The sequence below is a fragment of the Penicillium diatomitis genome (genome assembly GCF_028827545.1).
Source record: "Penicillium diatomitis strain IBT 30728 chromosome Unknown utg000015l_segment0_segment0, whole genome shotgun sequence".
Taxonomy (NCBI): domain Eukaryota; kingdom Fungi; phylum Ascomycota; class Eurotiomycetes; order Eurotiales; family Aspergillaceae; genus Penicillium; species Penicillium diatomitis.
Genome location: NW_026623187.1, coordinates 1,763,251 through 1,787,485, shown reverse-complemented (window position 1 = coordinate 1,787,485; position 24,235 = coordinate 1,763,251). Strand labels below are relative to the sequence as shown.

Below are 24,235 nucleotides of genomic sequence, written 5' to 3'. Positions count from 1 at the left end.
AAGCAAGCGATAGCTTACAGCTCTTTTGATTGGACAGCACATTCTTATTTTCATTCATTCATCGTGACATGCTATGCGAGCATGGCTACTGACACAGAAGCCAGCATGACAACTGTGAGAGCTTCTTTCCATACTTTATCGATGTCTGTTCACAATGGAAATCTCACTAATTAAGCAGTCAATTCCTAATTGTCGAGAAATTACGCTAGACAAGAAGAGGAGTCGAAACGCTATCAAACTACTCTGGAAACAAGAATTTATGATGATTCGCTTGCCTATCAGAGACTGCAAGCGTATTGTCTAAAGATAGAACGGCCAATGGCAGGAATACAGTACCAAAAGTCGCAGGTAGACTTCTAAGCTCACACTGCCGAGACCTGTCGAACATTGGCATACGACCTTTCTACCGAGAGAACAAAGACACGGAATCTGGCCTTCAACTCCAGTACTAATACCTCTGCAATTGATGCTTCGTTAATGATTTCGCTACTCAAATTGCCCACAACTGAGTCCGCCCATTCGGTTGATGTTGAGCATTTGGTCGCTCAGGAACCCAGCAGCAGAAAAATTTGATTCAGAAACTGCAAAACGAAGCGAAAGCTCGAGAGGATGCTATCGATCAGTTGAAAGAGACTTTGAAACATACAGAGGAAGAGCTGTACGTTGCCAATTGTTTGCAACAACTCGGATCAAAGGATGTGGAACCAATGGAAGAGATCGACAGCCCATTACTCAGCCCAGTCCTCTGTCGATATAGTAACTTAAGAGCCAAGTGTTTTGTCCGGTGATGGCCACGTCAATCTTTCTCTGATAACTATAAATAATCTTAAAAAGTCCACGAATCTTTCGGGTGTCTTGAATAGAGGCGTAACCAGAGTTTTATCAGGCGCATCGCGCATCGACTTGTTGCTTACGATGAGAAGCATATGTCTGTGCGCTACTCACAAGATCTAGATTTGTCGTGGTTCCGGAGATAATCATCCTCTCAAATTTAACTTGAATGGCCCGCTTCTGGCTAGGAGTTCCAGCGTACACGTTGAGAGAAACATGAATTGCAGATTTGCCATGCTGCCTGGAATTCAGTATTTGTGCGATCCATTTCTACCGTTTCGCAATTCTAGCCTTGCCGAAGATAAGAGGTCCCGGGATGGCTTCACCAATGTTCTAGCGTGGCACCTATTCCTGCGATTACGCGCAGGACTCCCGGCCTTATTATGAGTTTCCGAAATTGAACCTACAGTCCCTGTAATCCCATCCCTAGCTGCAGCTCGGCAGGAAAATGGAATGTGGGACCCCTGGAACCGCGCTTAAATAGAAATCATACGTTCTTTTGTAAGAGTGTTCCAACATTTTCTTAATGAGTGGCATTGATTCCAATTTGCTGAAAACATGGGCTGTAGGCAGCAAGGTAACAGGGGTTGGGTCACCTCAGGTTAGGTAGACATGCTTCTGACAGTGCAGAAATACGTCCAGTAGAGGTCAAAGGACGATCCCGCAATATGCGCTAATGCGACACTAGTTCTAAAGGTCTGCTCTTGTTCCAAGCGCTTTTCTGCGGCACGGGTTCTATACGCCTGCTGCGACATTGGTTCTGAGGTCGCATTCACCAAATAGAAGTAGAATGATGAGCGAGCTCTGGAGCCCTAGAGTTCGAGGTCTATTTAGAGAGCCTAACGCGCATGACAGTTGCCGGTAACGAGGCCATGATTTCAAGCCCGTACCTGCAGTGCCTACCATGTATTTACCTAAATACATTTCATGTCTTGTCGCTGTGGCTAGTGCTTGCCATTTCAGTGTTCCAGTGAAGGTATGATTTTATCAAATGTTAATAATCGCGCACTCAAAATTCGGCAGGTTTATGCTTCCCGCAGCTCCGTGGTTGCGGCAGTTACGCCTATAGGGACTTCGGTCACCGAGGGTCCACCTTCAAGGTTGTAAAAGACGTGCCCCGTTCACGATAATGAACGAGATTTAAGACTAGTCTAACCTCGATTAATCGCTAGTGGAATTTGGCTAGCCTCAAGCCGTATAGTACCCACGTCTCAGCTGGCCTCGAGCGCGAGCATGACTCACGACGTTCAAGCTCTAGGCACGACTTCACCATCCCGTTTACCAATAACTTTCCCTAAGCCCCACATCCTTAACGGAGATGGAGGCGAGCGGGCACTTCGCCATGACTCGAACTGATCCAATCAACCTCACAAGCAAGCCAACAGCCAACTCTGGGTCGAGAATTGTCAAAATTCCTGGATCCGTGTTTTCGTTCTTGGTCATTTGTCTTTTTTGACCGCAATTAAGAAACACCGGCTTATCTTCTTTGATAACCATGCTTACTCGTCCAGCAGATAAATCACTCTGCCCCTATGTATTCAGTGCTAGCTATAGTTATACTATCTATCATATGTATCTTATAATTGAAAGTATCGCGTTCATATTTCGATTCTCTAGTAGGCATAGACTACCAATAAAGTGTTGGCGGCTACTAGCGAGTTCAGTGGCGCCGCAGGTCTGCTTACCATCTTTTTCTGCCAAGTAAGTCTGCCGTAGTCATACCCCGCAATTATCGTCCAATTACTTTTGTTTGATGCACTATCCATCCGATGTATGTTTGTGCAACGCAATGCGCGCTCACGAGTGTAAGAGGGTCGGTCGGTGGAGGAAACCCAGAAAGCGGTACAAATAGCGGTTAATAAAAGGGTTATAGATTTTCGTGGCTTCAATGTAGCTCTAAAGCAGGAGGTAGTCGTAATATTACATTTAGGCTGGAATTCCGCCTTTCAGACCCTCTATGCATATGCTATATATCATATTACGTATTTATTGATGGTGAGCCGCACCAACCTTGGTATAAGTCGACTACCGAACACGAGAATAGTCCTTCAACGTCCAATGCTCATACAGATGTCATAATTACGTAGACTATTGGACAATTCTAATTCTATAAAGCTCATGAGGACTTTCACATACTGTCGCGAAACTTTTGGCTTTTATAAACTACAATCCAACACAAACATCACTGAATGGAATCAGAACTCAATACAAATTTTGAAAAAGTGATTGGGCATCATTTCCATGCCCGAGACTTGATAGAAGAGGCTTTGGAAGAGTCGGGACTAGCATCTGCAGGAAATGTGCGGCTAGCCTTGATAGGAGACAAAGTACTCGACCTTATGCTGCTTCAACGTTGGTATCGCGAAGGCAACACTACGGGTATGTTTATACCTTCCAGTACAGACGTTTAGCTGATATATAGGTACAGAGCAAGGAACAAGTATGCTCCAAGCTTACGCCTGCAACAAGCAGCTAGCCTCTAGGGCTAAAGTCTTGAATTTACAGAGATTTATCCACCAAAGACCAGACTTAGACAGGAATGTACCGGACAGCACATTAGCCACCACCGTGGAAGCTATTCTTGGTGCAGTTTGGCTTGATTCCAACGAAGACGTACAGCAGGTGGATGAAGTCATGGAGAAACTTGACCTATACCCACCTTCCGACCGCGTTTCTACCTAATATACTGAGTCCTCCGCATGTGAAGATTATTCTGTCTTCGAATTGATTCAGTATCTATCTAATGATAATTACTGATATGACAATGACCTTTCTTATGGCCCGCCGCATTGAGTCTCCAGTTCACTAAGTATCTCTCGATAGCATGCTGGAAAAGTCTGATGGCTAGTTATTATTTGACTTATTACTGTTTGTAATTGAATAGCTGATTGTTTATTGCCTGTTTCATGCCGAGTATGAGTATCTGAGGTTTGTAATGTTGGTAGAGTGCAATTAACCGCAGGAAAAGGAGACCTGGAAACCGAGGGCCCGCAGATGCTCATTGGAAACCTAATAGCAGAAGTTTTCACACTACAAGAATCGAAACTAAGCCATCTTTCCCTGGAATCGGGAGACCCTTGCAACAAGAGCTCGTGTTCGTTTAGCTCTCCTCTTTGAGGACATGCTTTTCCAGTGCTGGTAAAGAGCTACATCCTCAAGGCAGACCTTCGTCGGATGCAATCTATCGGTGGAATCCTCAGCAGCACCAGGCTCGTCGAAAGCAGCACCAGGCTCGTTGAAAGCGGCACCAGGCTCATCCGCAGCACCAGGCTCGTTGAAAGCAGCACCAGGCTCGTTGAAAGCAGCACCAGGCTCGTTGAAAGCGGCACCAGGCTCATCTGCAGCACCAGGCTCATCTGCAGCACTTGGAAAAGGGACAAAAGATTCCCCAATAGCGGGCATTCCATTAGTCCACGCTTCTGTCAACTGTCGCCCGCCAGCTATCCCGTCCAGTGGATTTCCAATCGATGCCTTCACCTCCGTGTTCCCATGAATGCGTATCTGTTCGCAGTCGCTCTTCCCGTCCTGCGAGGTGAACTCCCTGCGGACGGAGGAGTATCTCGAGCATCATTCTTGTCACAGTATTATCGAAGTAATGATCCTGACCAAAAGCCTTGTAAAGTTCATCCACATCGAACTTTGACTTGCTAGACCTCAACGAGTGCCGGAGGTTTCTTTCGATATACTTCGGAAGCCAGGTTTCGTCCTCAGGAAGGTTTGAAAAGACCTCACTTGTAGTCCGCAGTATATCGGATATAGACATTTCTTCGCCGAACCGTTCTATGTAATCTCGGGCAAGGGCCTCAAGAGAGGGAAGCTGGTATGTTCTGGATGCCTGGTAGATAAGGACACTTCTCCTATACTCTCTCATCGCACTGGATATACCATCATCGACTGGCGAATCTATTGTCTCGTAGCACCCTGAATATAGGAAATGCACAAAGGTATGCCCAACATCCTCGTGAATATAAGGCAGGGTAATATATGAAGACAAAACCGACTGCTGCTCAAATTGCGGGCATTTCCGAAGACAATATCCCAGAATGCAATATTGCTTGTTCCCGATCGTGGCGGTCACGACTGGGCCTTCGTATGGTCTATGAAAAGTTAGATAAAAAGTCGATTAAATGGACAACAGCACTTACGATGACAATGGCTGGACATAATCGACCTTTGGAGATACCTGGACAGACATCGGATTCAGGGGTTCCTCTTGGGCTCGACGCTGCTTAGTTTTCTTCTTGACCATTTTCGTCGGTCCTTGCAGTAAGGAGAGAAGGAAAAACCCGGGTCAATTTAAGGAAATATTCGAAGCAGCGGAATGTGTGCCATGGCTTCTTAGATTTTTGGGCGGCAAAAGAGGGAAAATGCCAGGATGCAGGTATGAGTTGTCCTGCATGCGTTAACCTATACGTACCATCATCGCCAAATTCTCCAGAAGTTGCGGCATGTTGTGATGTGTCCTTGCATTATCACAGCCATTGAAAGGTACAATCTTACCATTTACATGATTATGATTGATTACATTTGGCCAGTGCAGAAGCTTTTACTACTTATCCGCACCAGGACCGTGAGCCTCGTCTTCAGTATCGCGCTATATATTCCTGCAATCGGCCATATTGGCCAGCATCGAAACCTTGTACATTCCGGCATGACAATCAATGTGCCTAAAGCTGAAAGAGAAACTGTAGTGGCGATGCTGGCAGATTCAATTCTCAAAGAAGTCGTCTGCCTTGCTATAGATTGCATCATTTGGTACTGCGAATTCTGGTATTGGGAGCTATGGGAACCGTATCGTATGAGTGGTACTCTGTTCTCCTTTCTCCATCCCAGAGCCGTGTGGCAGGGACCAGATCCTTCGTGCGTGACGAAACCTAAGGACTGAAATAGGACGCTTCAATATCGCGTATTCCAAGAGTCGCAACGAAAAGTTCGATCTCCATATTCTCCACTTATTAATTTCACATTGAAAGATTTCGCACATTACCGATGGCGCCGAGAAGAGCTGATCCTAGTACCCAACGGCAAAACATAATTATCGTGAGGCCGTTTCACCATCTCGTTGCTGATTAATTTCATGATAACGAGGGACCCAAGGCATCCAAAAGAATCTAAGGTGCGAACTATCTCTGGGTCTTGGATAAGGTCGAAGACATGCCTCGATATAATGTCGGCAATCACTTCCCGAAGAGATAATTCATGTTGTGGTACTGACGTCATGACCTTTTGCACGACTTCGTTAAACATAGGAGAGCACCAGTTTTTGTCTGCCCATTGGGAGAGCTTTAGGGTAGCCAGAGCTTTCAAAGGAAGGATCGCATACTTATCAGCAGCGATAAACACTTCAATATTGTTGAAAGCAACTCGATTAGCTGGCTCTGAGATTTCTGGCTTATTTTCCGAAAGAGATGAACTAGAGTCATGATCACAGATGGCAAGCGTCGATATCGGTTGATGATATTGAAGAATGTGCCCATCCTCATTATAATCTCGGAGATAGAGAAAAGATAGAACACGTTCCATGGTCTCTGGAGTGTCGTCTTCAATATTGATAGCTCGATCGATGGATTCCTAAGAATAAAGTAAGCGACCAAAGATATCCTCCATTTCCAAATAAAAAATACCTTGAAGCCATCGCACATCGCGCTATAGAAATAGCTTGACTGAGTGCACACAATAGCTTTGTGAACTCTGAAAGTAATTCCTTGGCAAAGAATCTCCATGTCAGAGAATCGGCCTCGTAGAAGTAGGTCTTGCAGGACATCCTTGAGTTCAGACATGATTGCTATCGCGTCCACTGGCACTTGATCTCGCACGAGGAAGAGAGTTAAGATAGAAAACCGGACAAAATTAAATCTTCGCCCCAACATAAGTATTGCGGGGAAAATTATATCTGACGCGTAGACTGTCGAGTGATGAACATGCGGGGGTCCCATTAATGAGATCCTGTTCTTGGTATTCCAGTACGACAGAAAATACATTTGATTCTTAGTCGCTGTAATTGTAAAACAGGGATGATTGACAACGAAAGATTTTTGAAAGAATACATGTGGTATGATCACCATCTCATTCAAGGTCCACAGTAGCAGGAGGATAGTTGTGGACGTAGGTATGCGAAAGATAAATGATAGTAAAAGTAGAGAGGCAGCAAAGAGTTTAAAACAAAGCTTCGCGGAGGGCCTCAGACTGCTTCCCAAGTCTCATCCATCGATTCTTATTCTGTCGCAGAACATTGATTAGTACCGATAGAGCTAGCTCATTATAGACATCATACATACTGTGGGCGGTACAATATCTCGACCCACTCTCTGCCCAGCTCGTGCAGCCTTCTTTCACGCATTTGATAGCAGGGCTTGGCATTCTTGTGGATTTCAACCGAAAAGGATACAAAAAGAATCAACAGTTGATCGACACAGTGAATAAGGGATTGTGAAGAAGTGATTCGTGGTAAAATGAGCAACCTGCGGAAGTCAACCTCTTTTAACCTTTCGGTGACCAGAGTCAGGTGTCAGTTGCAACTTCTGATGTATCGTCTGCTTATGGTTTCTCGTGTGATTGTCACACAAATGAGGGGTGTAGCCTATCAAATCTTCTAGCTAAGCGCCATATGAGCTGCTCCGTATGCAATACTTGGACCAACGGAGACTTTTGACTATGATAAAGAAGAAGTAAGGACTTAAGTTTGGGTGACAGCGCTCCAGGTAAGAGCTCTAGGAGGTCTGCGCAGTCGCCACGTGTCAAATTAGCGGTGTGCTTAAGAATCAGGTTGTCCACAATAGACTCAAATTCAGGCGAGCCATGCCATAATGACTCATCACATAAATAGCAGACCCGCCCGAGTTTTCTAATTTCTGTGGTCTTGAGAGATACAAGGCAAATGATGATGTGGCTATGTGATATTCAAGATTGCAACAAACCCTCTGTTCGCATATACGGGGAATGTGCTCTGTGCAATCGTCATCTTTGTGCGAAACATCTGGAACCAAGTTACCATACCTGTCCGAGATGGGAGGTGAGTCCAAGACAACGGCATTCTAGGCCTTGCTGATTCTTGTGAATAGGAAGAGGCTGAATACGACCCCGCCGCCAGGAAAGCCGAACAGGATGAGATCACCAAACTTATTGATAAAATCAACATTCCTGCGCTCATTTCTCGAGCATCAGCTCTTCGGGGTGGCCTTACTTGCTCCATTTTGCAAGACCTTAGATATGACAGATCAACGCGAAGCTCAGTCATGGGAGGAATGAATTACCATATCGAGATATCATTCGATGATGGCATCAGTTGGCTGGCGCGTGTTCGAAGGTCCAACGCGACTTCGCCGCCAGCAGAGCTACGAGATTACATTCTGCGCAGCGAGGTTTCAACCCTACATTTTCTTGGTGAAACTCAAGTCCCAGTTCCGAAAGTTTTCGACTTCAATTTTTGTGAACCGAACCCTATTGGCGTTGGATATATCCTAATGGAGAAGCTGCCAGGAAGTTCCTTGCGCTGGTCTCTGGCCACTCCCGAGCAAAGGAAAAAGGTAGCAAGTCAACTTGCAGACATTTATATTGAGCTAAAGGCTCATCCTTTCGCTATGACGGGCTCTATGCACCATCCAGGCTCTTATGATCTTGGACCATTTGCTCGAGAGTCCTTGACTGACTTTCATGATTCCCAGATGAAAGCGCTAGGTCCTTTCTTCTCCATTGAACTATACTTTAGCGCACATATCCGATTAATTTTGGATCTTATCGTTCGACAGGAGTCGTATGTCGACCGGGCAGTCGATGCGTTTTTGATTCATCGTTTTCTCTTGGACAAGGTCCCGGAAGCTTGTTCTCAGAGACTTCTCGACGACGGGAAGTTCTACTTGAAGCATGCGGATGAGAAGGGGGACCAAATACTTGTTGACGAAGAATTTAATATTACTGGAATTATAGACTGGGAGTGGGCGTATACAGATTCAAAGTCAGGAGCATTCAACTCACCGATCGTCCTGCTCCCTGTTGCTGATTTCTACGCGGGTAAAACCTCCATTGGTGAAGACGAAACTTTTTTGCAGAGTGCTTTGAAGCAAAAGGGCATCCGGATCTCGGAAAGATTGTCAGGAATGGCCGGCTCATCCACAGATTTCGATTTTGCTGCGGTTACGACCTCGCAGATTGGGAGGGATTCCTTGGGCTCTTTGCCGGACTTTTGGGAGCCATGGGCATCACTAGTGATTTCCATTGGGAGACTTGGAAGGCAGAAGCATTGGAACACTACAAAAATGATCATCAACTCCAACAAGTGATCGAAATGTATAATTGAAACATGCTGGTCTCGCCAAAAGGTGACAAAAAAGGAACAAAATGTCAGTTTGAGAATCAAGATGGCTATTTTTCTTTAGTACCTTGCTCCATTTCAATTATATACCACGTTCGTTCAGACAAGAAACCTGCCGATCAGAACATTTCGACTCACACAGTTTTCAGGCAGTTGCCGAGCCAAAAGCAACGCATCGAGGAATGTGACCAGGAGACGGTCGAGTGACCTGCACGTCAGTTTGCCAGCAAGATGCCCGAACAAGTCTTCAGCCCAGCAGAGGTTCTAACATTTCTTCTGGAGCGCAAGAAGTCACCCTATGATGCTGTTTCTGCTGTGGAGAGCTGGGTGGCGGAAGCAAAGCATTGAAAGGAGAGAAGGAAAGGAAGAAGTAGGGGGTCGTTGCCAAGTGAAACGTGAAAAATATACGGAGAAGCTGGGAAAGTGAACAATCTCATTGGTCAAGGTTGCCGAGCGGTGGGCGCTTATCGCAATTTTTTCGATTAGTACACGACAGTCCATAATATCGGTGCTGAGGCTTCATAGTCGAATCAATCATTTCATATCATTCATAGCATCACATAAAGTCAAGTCCAAGAGCCAGAATTGGGTGATCGATTCGTCACTGTCAACACATATAGGATTGTATATCACCTGAGGCCAGTATATGCAGTGGAGAAGCGGGCATCAAGAATGATGATAAAAATAAATCCTGATTGATTCAGGCAGATGCGGCCGGAAATGCTGCATGCTTCATTATCATGCGTAATTGAATTGCTAATCCAATAAGATTGAGCACCCTTCACGTCACACGAAGACGTTTCGAACCAACTGTCTCTGGTTGACGGTGTCGTCGTTTTGAGGCTCGCGGCTGCTGCAAAGTCGGTCGACGTTTCAATGTGGAGCGGTGAAAGTCGATGATCATTGCCCGCCCAAGCTGTTCATTCCAAAGAACATTCTCACGTCGAAGGTCTTCGTGGATGATTCCCAAAGCTCTGATTTCCTTGTTCGATTGGTGAACCCTCTGCAGAAGCTCAGGCGTCAGCTCCATCGATGCCATACTTTCCCCCCCCAGGCCATCACGAGCATATGGCGAATCTCTCCAGCACCGTGAAGGAAATAAATTTTTGCCAGGTCGATTGTACCCAAGAAAACAGGAACAGCGGACCCTTGTACCTTACGCAAAATTCGGTATACCTCCGCTTCGCGAGAGACTTCTTGCCACAGCCTAGTTGTGGTGCCTTTTCCGACGACAGTGTAGCCGTATGTGATACAAGTAAGTTTGAACGGCGCGCCGTATGCCCCGCACCCTCCGAGGGGTTTGCATCGGTCAATGTTTTCGTCCAATTGTGCTTTGAGTAGACGGACCAAGTCTTCTGAAGTAATCGGATGCTGCTGATCATCCTTGCTTCGACGATGTAGCATCACATTTGGACAACAGTCGTCTAGAAGACCGCCAGACTGCAACCCGAGTAAACATTTCTGGGTGCAGAATTGTGCGCCGCGGTGGCGGGACTGGCTGTCTGGACCCCTACCATCGATTGTCTCTCTTTGTCGGGCCACGCGTTGGACGGATGGAGATGACGGAACTTGACTGAAGGTTCGTTTGCGGCGCGTTGCCGGATTTGAGTCGGTGTCGGGTGATTGTGACGAGTGTAAGCGATGCCTCACATCGGATGGGGCACAGCTAACTCGAGATTTAGAAGACACTTGACGTGATAATGATTCCGGGGGCTCTGGCGGTGATGACGATGGTTCATAGGTCGAACCAGAATCTGGGCTTGGAAATTTGGGCGCGGTACTGTCGGAGTTGAGAGGAAGTTGGCGGAATTCGTCTTCGGGAATGCGAGAGCGAGTGTGATCGAAACTGGTCTTCCATAAAGGAATGTCTGGTCGTACGGAATTCCTCCACTCCTGACCTCGCACAGGCGAGCGGAATGCCATCAAACACAAAGACAGTGTTCTTGCGACAGAAGTGTTTTCAAGGGTAGCTTCCATTTCCATATCCACTTCGCTATTTGGATCACATAGAAAGTAGTAGAGCGTGCCAGGTTTATCATGTGGAACACGGAGGAGCACCCGAGCGACCCCGTTGGTCACATAGGAGTACTCTAGCCCCTCCTGAATCATGACATGATACTCCTGGACAAGAGCGGAGCAGACAAGTCGCTCGGCGTTGTACCTCAGCTTGGCTGCTTGGTTTGTCGGTATTTTGTTTGATCTGACCATATCCTTCCATAGGTCCATTGGTCGCAGCCCCATGCGAAGGGTGGCCAGAGAAAGCTTGTGGGGTGGCTTATACTCAACAGATGTGAGGAGAGTGGTAGTGTGATCGTCGACACGGTGGATGCAGAACTGATCAGGTCTTGGGTGGTGTACACTTGATGGTTGGCTTGCATCTGCTTCGGGAGCTTCGTTCTCGTTTAAGGAATTCGTATGGTTGCTGAACTGGATTTCATCGCCGAGACCGAACTCGTTGCGAGCAGCTGGTAGTTTGCACAGCTCGGTAATTATGTCATGGACATGTTCTTCCACGGCGAAGCGCTCATAGGCCTCGAGTTCTTGCTCGCTGCTCATCGGCTTCCGACCAAGTCGACGGCCTAATCCTTCTAGCTCAGGCAAAGATGAGAACAATTGAGGCGCCCCCCGGGGGTTAACTGGAGATAGTTGTAGACGGATCTGAAAAGCTCCGACTGCAGTGCTGAGCAGTCAGCCCAGTATTCCAATCGTGTTGGGCAATGTTTTCCCGTGGGAAGGGGGATTTTTCCGGTTGTCGACCGAGATGGTGTCTCGACTCTCAGCGGTCGGGATAGCAGTTCATGGCAATGGCGTAAGAATTCCACAAAAGTGGTTGGTCGGCTGAGCTCTTGAAGTTGCTTCTGTCGGTCTTCAGCCTGCTTCTGCCGGTCTTCAGCCTGCTTCCTCCGCTCTTCTTCCTGCTTGTGTCGCTCTTCAGCCTCTTCGCGTCTCTTTTCCGCCTGCAGAAAAAGAGTCTTGTAATCTGGCGATTTCTTGTTGGCCATCGATTTGTTAAGGGTCCCTTGAGACAATCGCGACTGGTCTTGGTTGGGGGCTGATGTCAGCTGATCACGATTTCCGGTGGAAGTATTTTCCCGAGAGATGACAAGGTTTCTGGTGGCTAAATTTAGCACCTCGAAGGTATGATAATATTCCCGTTGTCAACAAAAAAATCCACAGCACTCATAAAAATTGAATTTTCGCAGGCATCAAAGGGACTACTGTGGAGGCAATTGCAATTCACCAGGTCGGTCGCCTCGCGCTTAGTCGTGAAGGTCGCATCTGTCTCGCCTCGGATCGCTTGAGACAGACATGTGGCAGCGATCGTAAGGGCAAACAGAGTGTGTAGTTGAACTCGAATAATGTTTGATCCATCCATTGTCGAAAGTTAGTATAAAGTAGAAAGACGAATGACACACGTTGAAAGAAACCTAGTAGGGAGTCCCTAACTTATTCACTTGGACATACCAGTGACACAGGATATTGAGCGGTCGCCATGTTCACGAGGCAGTCACAAGCTACGTGTTTGACATGTATATCCGTGGAAAATCCCAGCTCCCTTGGCCCGCCAATACAGTTATGAGACAAGGTACGGAATTTCGATTAATGTAAACTACAATATCCAGACTGATACAGGAAATATTTCGTTGCTGTTCACAAGTCGAAGAGTGCAAGCGGTTGCACCGGTTTCGGGACGTACTGTATCTGCCTGATGTGTGCGAGACTACTCCCGCATTGATGAGCGGGAAAGTGTGATACATGTTCTGCTAGATTGTCCTTCACTCCGAGATCTACGCCGAGAGCTCCGGAGGAAGGTCGGGAACGCGTTTAACAGCATGACGACCTTATTGGGAGGACCTGGAGAAAGGGGAACTGCTTCACGTGCCAAGACGGTGGAGGCTGTCTTGGACTTCGCTGAAGCGTCACAGCGATTTCGAAGCCGCGCGCCATGAGGGCAGCAAGACAAGCAATAAGGGCTACTAGGCCACGACAGGCCCCGACGAGGCTCTAAGTTCGTTTTGGAAGTAGTACACGAAACATGTATTCTAGATGTATATATAATTGTGGTAGCCTGCATATCACTTCGGTGAGGGGTCAGGGTAAATGAATTACACACACACACACATACTGTATCTGCCATACTGTTGGTATGACCGCAATTTGTGATGGAAAGTGTGTCGCAGGCCACGCCGCTGGTAAAGGAGAAAGAACTACCAAGTGGTCTAAGTTATGCAGCCCTCAAAGCCCATTCCAGACTCAAGGTCGAATCTCTTCAGCTATCGGATACGACACGATGACGATATGAATGTAATTTCATTAGATGCTAGAGTGCGTCGGCGGCTAGGCATTGTCCATTAGTGGGCTGACCGATCTATGTGAAAGCCCATCTTCCGTATTGCGCGCTATCTAACCGTTCCTTCGCTTTCAGGAGGTATCTGGCAGAATGCCTAGCTAACCAACAGGGACCCAAAAAGATGCAGAGTGGCCTTCTTATTCTCTTCAATAGACTCCTTCATCTCTCGGTACTCGTCGCAAGGTAGCCAAATATGCCATTCTTGTCGTACCCATTTGGCCTTCGATATCTTTGCATGCCGAGCTCTGTGCTTCTGCAGAATGCTGAACTGCTCGGACAAAGATCGTAATTCACGGGCTTCGAAACATTTATGACAAATCGTGTGCAGATTCAGACGTCGTTTAGCGGGTAGTAAAAAAGACCAGGCATAGGCGTAAAGTGATCCCAGATCATAAGGCACGATTTTGAGGTCCAGCCGGTGAAAATTCGTAGTTCCACAACTGACACAAGACCAGGTAATTCTGCCCCTCATTATGCTAGAACTCAACTTAGCTTTAGTACGTGTACTAATAGAAAGGTGCTTACTTACTTGAATAGGTACTATTGAGCACAAAATTACTTGACGGTTGGTTTCCCAAGAATTTCAGAGAACCATATCATGTGCTTTTAAGTAATCTCTGCTTAAGCCGGAAATTGTGTCGCAGCGCAACCGATCTACCCAGGCGTTAGAAACGTGTGTCGCGGAAGGCACCTCACGGGATACACTACTCGTCCAAAATAATCACACTCATTACACTCACTGGTAGCGCTGAGCGACCAAATAGTAAATTACTAGAGAAGTCAACTTAGAAGACTGTTTGTGAGCTTCACTCATAATTGATGCATGTGCAACATGAAGTATCCTACAAGCCTGCCAATGGAAATCCTCATTCTGGTAACAAGAGAACTACAGCCCAAGTCGCTGAAAAGTCTCTCTTTAGTGAACAGAAATTTGCGAGCCGCTTGCGCACTTATGCTATTTAGAAGATTTTGACTACTCTTCACACATAAGAGCTTTTCATTGCTAAGGGAACTTGCCAGGTCCCCTTATGCAAGTTTTGTGGAGGAACTCGAGTACCGAGTACCGAATCTGTATGATCCAAGTAAGTTTCCTTCGCAAAACGCTCGAGGATTCAGTCAAGTGAATCAGTCTTTGACCATAAATTCAGTGATCCAGAATTGGCTCTATTTCACTGCGTGCATCTACACTCCTCCTGAATACAATCGCGACCAGAATTGTTTCGCAAAGTTCATTCGCTGCAGAAAACTCAATTATAAGACTATATATACGCGATTGAGAAAAGTGGCACTTGAGCAGGCGTCTATTCTCAGAGATAGGCGTGATTCTCGTATATGGCAAAGCTCCTTCCCCAAGCTGAAAAAGTTACGTACAGTAACTCTTACTTCTATCAAGTCGTCGCCGGAGTATTCTGTATTTTGGTGAACGACTGTTCATCGGCGAGGAGTCTTCAACTACAATTCATATACAAGCAGTTTTTGGAGGTATAGAAGCGGCTTTTCATGGTCATGTTGCCATCGACACCATTGAATTTCGTCGCCTCTCAGGACATCCTGATCACCGTACTCTGAGGAAATTGATGCTTCGCGCCTTGAGGAATATTGCAAATTTGACTTTGGTGGAAAGCGAGTGCCCACTTAACTGTCTTTTCTCAGAGATGCTCCCACGTTTGAAACAACTTGAATTACGAGGTTGTTGGCTCTCAGGTAACGACTTTGCCCAGCCCTTGCAAATACAAGGATTATATGAGCAGCACACCGACGAGATTCCCAAGAGATTTATTCTTTGAAAATTTGACAAACTAGTGCTGGTACGGAAGCACCTCGGAAAATGATATTTTGCACGGGTTTGCAATCTGAATCACAAATTCTAAGTATATGTGAAGTAGATGGCTTCGCCTTAGTGGTACAAGTTCAAGAAAAAGTCGACGTCAGTGTTGCTGGCATGTCTGTTTTTGATCACCAAGATGTGGCTTTGGCGCTCGTCGCTCTTGCTAGAGCCCAAAGCTCATGCATGAAACATCCAACCTGGCATATTAGATTGTGCTCTGTATAAATTGCGGTCTTGAGTACCACTAATTCCCCGACCAAGTGAGTTATTTCCCTTACCCGATCTACCTGTATGATATGGAGCATGACTCGTCCTCGCGCGGAAATGAAAAGCGTGCCTCTTGGAGGTCCAAGTGTCGAAAGATTCTTTCCCAGCATATTTGTAAGGAGGGTCCAATCAATTGAATCGCCTGGCCAATCTAACACTGCATATCTATAAGGGGACACACTTGAAATAAGGGTACAACCAACCCACGTTCGACTCAAGACCGACAGAAGCCATCAATATCTATGGAAGGTGGAAGATCCATCCCTCCTTCCACTTTTCAAGAAGCATCTCAGCAAGCATTCTGTGGGAGCGTACATTGAACTTTGTGAGGGTATCAACTCAAGGTTTCGGGCTGTTCGTCGCACACCAGTAAGTCAGGCTCTTGATAGTTACGGAGCGACAGCATTTTGTGGACAACTGACGAGCAACGTAAGTAGTTAGTGAGCACCAGAACAAGCCATGATCTTCATTCAGATCTTGACCGAAGACTTCACGTTCTTGCCGAGCGGTTGAAAATTGCACAGAATGACAGTCATCAATTGAAGATGTCTGGCAAATCAATGGAAGATGAATTGAACCGCAAGAGTGCTGCTCTAACAGAAGCTTATTCGACGATACAGAAACTTCAAGAGGACGTGTCAGATTGGATGGCGATTGCGGAATGCTACAAGACTCGCTGTGACAACGCGTCGGTTATGGCGAGCAATGTAATGGCATACTTACAAGGCAATTGTACTGACATGAGTTACTCTCCAAATTGACAACATAATCAGTGGTACCTGAAGTCCAAGTACTGGTGGTTACAGGGATTATGATCAACATGTGGTCCCAAATTGTAAACTAGATTCTGATTGACCCATCGCATTGCGTTCGACCTCGTTAGATTATAGACTCGTACTGTAATTAGAGCGCTTTAAGCATCCATACTATAGAACACAGTTGGTGCAATGAATCTGACGAATGACTGAGAGTTGTTCCAAGCAACCTCGACACGTAAGGACCTAGGTGGCGTTCCTCGACCTCCGTAGCGCGCTTTGGTGGCCGTCGCGGCACGTTTTTAAGGCTTTGCGGCACGCTTTCAGGCTTTGCGACATGCTTTCAGGCTCCACAAGCACGAACTCAAATTCAACCAAACACATCAAACGGCTATAGGCTGCGAAATTACCAAGAAGTTATCTGTGTTAGGTATAAAGCACTGCTGGTTCGAACGTCCTGAGAAGAGGCAGGTGCAACTAGCCCATCAATCTCCAACCAACCATTTTCCCACGCGTCTAGAAACAATTATCAACATGGCGAAGCGGAGGCAAAGAAGAAGTCGGGATGCTCGTGAAATTCAAACCCCGTTTTCGGACAATGAGGACAGTGTCAAGCCTGACAATATCGTACCGAAACTATTACCCAAGTCTGATGGTATGTCTCTCGACCTTGCTACTTTGAATTGTGATCACAATAGTGATCGTATCTGAGGGATAGAAAACCAAAAAACGAAAAAGAAAACTGGAAAGAAGACCAGATTCGGGAGGAGCCCGACCAGGGCGGGAGACTTCGCACCAAATGCTGGTGTTCACGATTCGGCGGACGAGACAGACCCAGATATCATGGATCTGGCTTCGGACCATGGTGGTATGGCTGAACATGAGCCTTCTCCAGTCAGCGAAAGGGTGAAACGCATCATTCGAGAAGATACCTTCGCTCATTCAAACAAGATGATCAAGTTTCTTGCGACGGAGGAGCCCGATTACGAAAATTGCGAGAGGTTTTTCGAACATCTGAACCACAAGATTCACAGCGCCAATAAGGATGATGGTCTCCCTGAACTTAGTGGTAGTATACCCCAATCATTCTATCCTTCGACGTATCGAAACTGGCGAAGAAAATTTGAGGAAGGAATAGAAACAAAGTCCTCTGAGTATGTGATGATGGCATTCAAAAAGACTCATGAACTCATCAATAGGTTCAACGAAAGGTGTCACCTTCCGCAAGAATGGAATCTCGATCGGGAGGTCATGAAAGAAGAGGCCGAGATTAAAGGTCTTGAAATTGTGAATGACAACGACTCTATCGCCGACGAGAAGTCTACAGGACTGAATGACCAGTCCGATGTAGATGAAGATACGGCAACCTCAAGCCAAGCATCAAGCCTTGACAACAATGGCCCTACAGGCCTCGATGCCTTGGAATCACGAACCATAAAGGAGCAGCGTAAATTATCCACGGCTAAGGTCCTATACTGGTGGCCTAAAGGAACTGGCTCCCAGACCTTCGTGAGATATGGAGACCACAAGACGCCTATTTATCGAATTCGAGCGGGGTCTTATGAGAGATACAATCGTCATACTGTTCCGCGAATCTTCCCATCGAGGGCTCGTGGCAGCGCTAAGATCATCAGTTCCAAAAATGGACTTGAACATGAAGTTTGGAAGTACACGCGTGAAGACGTTGAAGATATATTGGGGATCGGCTGGAAGATTGAAGAGGACGATGAAGAAGGCTTCGATGCTCTTGATGCCATACAGGCCACCAAGGATGCGTGCTATCCGCAGACCCGCGCTCTTGTGAAATGGAAAGATGGCGCGATCACGCTTGAGACACGTTCATTCATTCGTCGTATAAGTTCTGGATCCAAATTAGACGCTGACCGAATGATATTCCAGAAAGCTGTGGAGCTTGAAACGGCATACCGCAAAAAGCACGGACTAAGCGATGATGTGGACAGTAACCACAGTGGACAAGAAAGTGATGCGGACCAATCAAAAGACAAAGCGTATCGAGACAGGAGCAGACGCCACTCCCGATTTGCCAGAAGAGGATCACGTGATCGCTCTCCCGAATCTGAAAACACTGACGCAACTATGTCGGAGAGCGAGCCAAGCGTGATTCCCCAGAAGAAGCGACCAAGCAGGCGCCGTAACGAGTCCAGTGAGAGGTCCAACCGACGGGGCCGCGATGAAAAAGAAGAAACAGCGACAATAATCAAGCTCGAAAGACAGCTTCACCAACTGCGAACGAAACTGGCAAAGTCAGGACGGTCATAGAGGCCTAAGAGATGGACTGCTTTCATATCCATTGTACCTCTGTTTTTTTTCTTCAAAAGTTGATAACAGAGGTAGGACTTGACTAGTCCCTGAAGTCGAAATGTCTGGATTCCAGTGGTTTCTTGTCTGCCGTTTCAATTGCCCCAGAATAAGCTCCTACGTGCCTGTCGAGAGGGTTTTTCTCCCTGCTGTCGTCTGCAGGTTTTCCCTCTCATTTTCCCTTTTCTCAGCGTCTCGTTTGTATATCCAAGCTCACCAAAAATCTATCTTTAATAGCCTCCTTACTATATTTCTGTGACCGTAAACAATTCCCTGGCAGAGGGTGTCACCAGACATGGATGTAAGCTCGGGAGTCCTCTGCCTTGCCTTAGAATTATTCTCACTCAGAAAGTATCTGATGCACAACTGACTTAAAATTGACTGACAAATCATATCTATCTTTGAATAAGAAATAAGGATGACTACTCTACTAACAAAAAGAAAGTAGTGAACATATTCGAGATCTTAACAGAATAGCAATTGCAATGCGGTAAACGCCGACTCAATGATAGAGTTGCTTCTTCTTTGTTGTTGGTATATAACCCCAAATAAGATCGTTAGGCAAAAGTCTCGGAAATAGTTAAGTAGTACCATATGCAAGCTAGCACATCAACTGTGAAGGTAGGGCCCAATCATTTAGCGCCATCAGATGATCGAGTATTCTGGATTTCGAACGCGAGGCTGACATGCGACGTAGAGCGGACATTAATAGACAAATCTGAAGCATAACCACGGTAAGTCAATATTATGAGAGCTTTGTGACTCGGCGACATGAATTCTACGATCTTTCCCCAACCCATGAAACTTTTTATAACCACCTCCAACCTATCTACGATCCAAAATCCTTCTCTTGTGAAGGGCTGTAGCAGAATTGATTCAATTATACTAGGCCACGTGCAGTTTACAACAATCTTGAGGAAAGAAGAAGGGACAGGACTGGTCGCGGTCCTTAAGAGTATCGATCCCGTTTCGGATGGGATCCTCTAGAACCTCATGATGGAATCGTTCAGAATCCTTCTGCCAAGACGATATCCGAAAGGCCATGGCACATGGTTTACCACCGGGCACTGGCCCGTCACAGCAAGCTTTCCAGTACAAGACTAACGCCTGTCAACATCTCGAGCATTCACGAATTCTGCGCACCAGACAAACAGTTCGGTAGAGGAATTTTTTCAATAAACAATAATTGACCTATGCCCTTAATATTTCAAGGTGTCGCATGTCAACATAGAGATAGATGCATTTTCTTCTCAGCTACACTATCGTCAGCAGGATTTTGGCAAGGACAGAGGAAGAGAGTTAATAGCCCTTACGTTCAACGACCTAAAACTAGGTTAGAGAGGCCCAATTCGCAAACGACACGAAATCCTCGAAGGTAACGCAGAATGTGCTGCTAGGATCTTCACCTTCCTCCAAATTCGTGTTTGCTGAAACAGCTTGAGCAGTCCCGTAAAGATTTGAAAGGGCCTGGTTTAGCTGCGTCAAGTCAGGGCTGTGTGAGAGTTGATCTGGGGAGACAAGTGGAGTGTTTGATGGTGCCCGAGGTCCTCCGCTGGTATTTATAGGCTGCGTAGGGGTGGTGGCACCGGGGAAACGCCGTGCGTCCTTCGAAATAGACTGAATCTCATTGAGGGCCATGTCGTACGTTCAAAATCTCGTGGAAGGTAAGAGAAGGCAGTTCAAATTGATAAGAAATCGTGATTTGCTCTTTCTTATATGATTCTGCTACTGGTCATCTTTTTAATATTGAGCGTCCATATTCTGCAGGATCCCATATCTCATGGCTAGCAGTATTCCACAAATCTGGTGGGCTATAGAAATAATGACCGACCAACAAAGGCACACTTGGCGAGCTTGATGTAGACAGGCGGCTGGTGAATATTTTGTGTGAATATTATGCTTGGAAGTCTACGCTGATGACCTTAGGTTTGAGAGAAATTGACATAAATTCGATTGACCAAGGCACGAGCTGAACACTCCGAAGCTCACCACCATGTCTTGACAAAAAGATTGTCAACACTGTCTGCAAAGAGTTACCCTATTGTAATCAAACCAAGACACGACGGGCAACGATCTTCGAGCTTTGTGATAGACATATCTCATGATGAGGCATTTTGATATTCAAGGTAAATACAACCGACCCGACCCTGGTTGTTTGGCTATTGTCAAGTCGATTTTCTAAGCGTCGACTTCATCACGCGCAATATTCTAAAATATCGCCGGGTGATCTGAACGATGGGTTTTCAGACAAAAAACCGAGTAATATGTGAACAAAAGAATACCGGCTTGTCCCTATGAGCAATGCTAGTATTTGCTTTTAACCCGTCGTTTTATTCCCGCCTTGTTTCGCTATGCACAACATGTCAGAGAGATTCGTTCATCTTCTCAAAAGCGGGTTGTGTGACTGGAGTAAGATGAGAGATGAAGGAGAGTACCTGAATAGATCCAATTACCATATCGGTATTATTGAAAATGGCTCGTATTATAAGTCTTGTCGCAAATGACCACTCGATATAAGGCTGAGGTGTTTCACTAGAAAGGCCTCATTTAGTATTTTGCCTGGTAAGTTTCACGATTGAAGGCTTACATATAACAAAAGCTCGCGAATCTGGCGGCAAGAAATGACACAAAATACCAGCGTAAAGTAAAGAAGTAGAAAATGACCTAAGATCGAGCCAAAGGAGAGAACTTCTGATCTTTGGTTATCCATCTCCGAAGAAAAAGAAAGGCACATAGTCAGTATAATACAGACACAGATAGACATATATAAGTAGAAAAGTATTTGTGGGGCTAGTTCGGCCTTTTAAAGGCACGGATTTTTCATTCTCCATCTTCGACTCGTCGGGCACAATTTACACCTGGCTCGTGGCTGCTACTTCTGACTCGTCTTCCAATACCCAGAGCCAAAGATTATCTATAAGTAGTCCGCTTTGGCGGCGTTCCGGGCTTTATTCTTGAAGATCAGTAGCTCTCTATCCTATTACGGGGACAAGTCCGCATGATGAACACAGAGATTTCAATCTTAGTTGATGCCGTGAATGACTACTGTAAGTATTGTGACCCTAGAAATCTGATTCTTAGGCTAATATTCCATAGTCAGCGACGCAGATGTCCAGTGGAACCTTATTGGCACCAGCGCTAGCCCCGAGCTGGAGAATCTTAATCGCTTTGTCAATGAAGTTTTGACTTCTAGTCGCGAAGACTCGATAAGGGAACTCTTGTGCGAGGTCCTACAAGTTAGTCTTTTGAATGCTCCTCAGAGTATAATGGACAGCTTCAAGGAGAGTTGTGAAGATAGAAACCAGAACGTCGCCCTTGTTCTTGTTATATTCATTGAACTCGGATTGATGCCGCCCCCGTCTATCATTCAATCCGTAGCCAAGATCATCTTGTGCGAGCCCGGAAATGATGTGACAAACCACATCCTGGAAGTGACGAGAGAAAGAGCCCCCGAAAACCGATTTCTATTTGCGAAAAATCTCGCGGTGCTGTTGAGTCAATTGGAGTGAGATTCCTGGAGATTGATGGAATGCACTATGCTGGAAGATTCACGAGGCACGATGAACGACAGGGTTTTGCTGAGAGCCACAAGGTGGAGAAACACTGGCGTCAATCTTTATGTCTGTATTCACGCGTAGTATAGCCGGCTCATTCTCATTCACCATTTATTGTACCTGGCGACTAAGAAGAAATTAAAAGAACTCAATCTAGAACTAGCATTCCAAAGACTGGTAGCTTATAATGGCACTGAGTATTCGGACTTTTCTAGCACCTAGGCCATACGCTATGATAAAAGGATCCAAATCTCTTTTCCGTCCAATTAGATATCATTGACGGCTATTAAGACCTCAGCGACGTATATGATGGGTATCTTGCGAAATTAAGAGGCCTCCCAATCAGAATGATGGACTGCATTTGTAGGGTGAACTGGAAGACGTCAGATATCCCCGCACACTTGAATCAAGTAAGACCACTCACAAGAAAGCGGTCTCCAGATAGATACATTGTTTTTCGCCGGGCCTATGCGGTTGTAATCGAAACACTCATTTGGGCGGGGAAGAACGGTGATACCACTGCTGATTGGTAGCTGAGCTAGGTGGGTAGAAGTAGGATGACGAGACAAATCTGGGAAACATCGTCGAACTTAGCATTCTTAGGGGCGTAATATTTCAAGTGCTGGGTGAATACCACTATGCTGTGTCTGGGATAGTGAAGCCGGCTCTTCATTATCCTCGAGCGGTAAGCAGTTTTTCAAGGTTCTGACGGGCTTGAATAGCAGAGTTCTCAGGCCATATGCCGCAAGTTCGATGCAGGTTTCAATTGTTTTTTTGTCGGAGACCTCGCATTCAAGATTTGCTTCCGGCTTTCTTTTCCAAACCAAATCGAAGAGATAGTAGGGGGCATGACGAATTGACTGTGCCCACTCCGAGAACAGGAACCGCGGGGACATGGTTCACAAGCAAGCGACTTATGATAATTGTTTGAACTAGACTTGAGCAATTTCGTATGAGGTGATTATGGACAATGGAGGCCATCGTTGCACGGTATTATATCTTTCATAGTCTATCAGCAAAGAGATATCTGCTTGAAATAAAACATAATCACACGGATCTCATAGCACCGCCTGCACATTTCATGTCAGAAGAGTAGTCACCACTATTTTGCCCTGGAAGCAACTTCCCTGAGATATTTCTGGATATCCCTTATCTCCGTGCCACATGCTTTCGATACCAAAAAATAGACATAGCACTCAAATGTCGAATCACAAGTAGTGAGGCTGACTACACTCTTATACCACGTTTACGTTGACCCATTGCCCATACATACGTCAGAGACTGATATTACTGCAACTGGCGCTTAGTTGTTAGAATTGTGCTGGCAGAGTCTGACATAGTAACGTTTACGCTTACAAAACTAGAAAAATTAACTCGAGCTCAAGTGGGGGACGCACACAATCTTTCAGTTCCCAAAAAATTTGAAGGGTGGATAAGATGGATCTTCCTCGCCAATAATGTTTCGATATTCAAGCATCGGCCTTCAATGGCAGACGGAAATACAAAAAGCGAACATCGGCAGACGTACATTTATTTGGATCCCTTCTGATAAAATACAGCTACACGGTTAGGTGTAGCCGCAGAAAATAAGAGAAGGCTGAGGTCAAGATTACTGTGGGGGAAAGGTTCAAGGTTCTATCTAGAGCGGCAGAAACACATGCCATACAAACACCTTCATTAGCTCGCAAAGCGCTCCCCTCGCCCCCAATAGAAATTTCACGGAGGACCACTGCAGCCTGGCTCTCTAATTAGGCGAATGAGTTCACTAGGTTTCCCAATTGCAGTGACAATAAACCCCTGTAATGGTGGTATGGCGACCTTTATCTGCCAATCTCGAAGATCATCCTGCTCATCGCTGCGTGTCCCAATCGGAATAAGTGCTTCCATGAAACCTTCCTCCAACCCTGCCGAAGCAGTAATAGATATCATAATGGACCCTACCCTTTGAATCAAAATTCTCTGGTGCAAATAATTAGCAACAATTGTCAAATTTCGAACCTCCTCAGGCACTTCGAGACA

General features: G+C 46.0%; 9 protein-coding genes across 9 annotated transcripts; 4 read left to right on the top strand and 5 right to left on the bottom strand.

The window, feature by feature from the left end:
* Positions 1-3,020: 3,020 nt before the first annotated feature.
* N7539_009363 (ribonuclease III domain-containing protein) lies at positions 3,021-3,513 on the top strand (the record flags this gene model as incomplete). Its single annotated transcript, XM_056938958.1, has 2 exons — positions 3,021-3,210; positions 3,254-3,513. The coding sequence occupies 2 exons, from the start codon at positions 3,021-3,023 to the stop codon at positions 3,511-3,513; spliced, it is 450 nt and encodes a 149-aa protein (XP_056786335.1).
* Positions 3,514-3,876: 363 nt separating this feature from the next.
* N7539_009362 (uncharacterized protein) lies at positions 3,877-4,233 on the bottom strand (the record flags this gene model as incomplete). Its single annotated transcript, XM_056938957.1, has 1 exon — positions 3,877-4,233. One exon carries the CDS (start codon positions 4,231-4,233, stop codon positions 3,877-3,879), a length of 357 nt encoding a protein of 118 aa, XP_056786334.1.
* A 4-nt stretch (positions 4,234-4,237) lies between these two features.
* N7539_009361 (uncharacterized protein) lies at positions 4,238-5,080 on the bottom strand (the record flags this gene model as incomplete). Its single annotated transcript, XM_056938956.1, has 2 exons — positions 4,238-4,928; positions 4,977-5,080. The coding sequence occupies 2 exons, from the start codon at positions 5,078-5,080 to the stop codon at positions 4,238-4,240; spliced, it is 795 nt and encodes a 264-aa protein (XP_056786333.1).
* A 734-nt stretch (positions 5,081-5,814) lies between these two features.
* N7539_009360 (BTB/POZ domain-containing protein) lies at positions 5,815-6,611 on the bottom strand (the record flags this gene model as incomplete). The annotated part of the gene is made up of 2 exons (XM_056938955.1): positions 5,815-6,402; positions 6,456-6,611. 2 exons carry the CDS (start codon positions 6,609-6,611, stop codon positions 5,815-5,817), a joined length of 744 nt encoding a protein of 247 aa, XP_056786332.1.
* Positions 6,612-7,836: 1,225 nt separating this feature from the next.
* On the top strand, positions 7,837-9,110 carry N7539_009359 (phosphotransferase family protein; the record flags this gene model as incomplete). The annotated part of the gene is made up of 2 exons (XM_056938954.1): positions 7,837-7,843; positions 7,897-9,110. The coding sequence occupies 2 exons, from the start codon at positions 7,837-7,839 to the stop codon at positions 9,108-9,110; spliced, it is 1,221 nt and encodes a 406-aa protein (XP_056786331.1).
* An 813-nt stretch (positions 9,111-9,923) lies between these two features.
* N7539_009358 (uncharacterized protein) lies at positions 9,924-12,144 on the bottom strand (the record flags this gene model as incomplete). The annotated part of the gene is made up of 3 exons (XM_056938953.1): positions 9,924-10,145; positions 10,184-11,822; positions 11,900-12,144. 3 exons carry the CDS (start codon positions 12,142-12,144, stop codon positions 9,924-9,926), a joined length of 2,106 nt encoding a protein of 701 aa, XP_056786330.1.
* A 4,733-nt stretch (positions 12,145-16,877) lies between these two features.
* N7539_009357 (uncharacterized protein) lies at positions 16,878-18,623 on the top strand (the record flags this gene model as incomplete). Its single annotated transcript, XM_056938952.1, has 2 exons — positions 16,878-16,998; positions 17,062-18,623. 2 exons carry the CDS (start codon positions 16,878-16,880, stop codon positions 18,621-18,623), a joined length of 1,683 nt encoding a protein of 560 aa, XP_056786329.1.
* Positions 18,624-19,991: 1,368 nt separating this feature from the next.
* On the bottom strand, positions 19,992-20,300 carry N7539_009356 (uncharacterized protein; the record flags this gene model as incomplete). The annotated part of the gene is made up of 1 exon (XM_056938951.1): positions 19,992-20,300. The coding sequence occupies one exon, from the start codon at positions 20,298-20,300 to the stop codon at positions 19,992-19,994; it is 309 nt and encodes a 102-aa protein (XP_056786328.1).
* A 1,360-nt stretch (positions 20,301-21,660) lies between these two features.
* On the top strand, positions 21,661-22,171 carry N7539_009355 (uncharacterized protein; the record flags this gene model as incomplete). The annotated part of the gene is made up of 2 exons (XM_056938950.1): positions 21,661-21,709; positions 21,759-22,171. 2 exons carry the CDS (start codon positions 21,661-21,663, stop codon positions 22,169-22,171), a joined length of 462 nt encoding a protein of 153 aa, XP_056786327.1.
* Between the last annotated feature and the right edge of the window lie 2,064 nt (positions 22,172-24,235).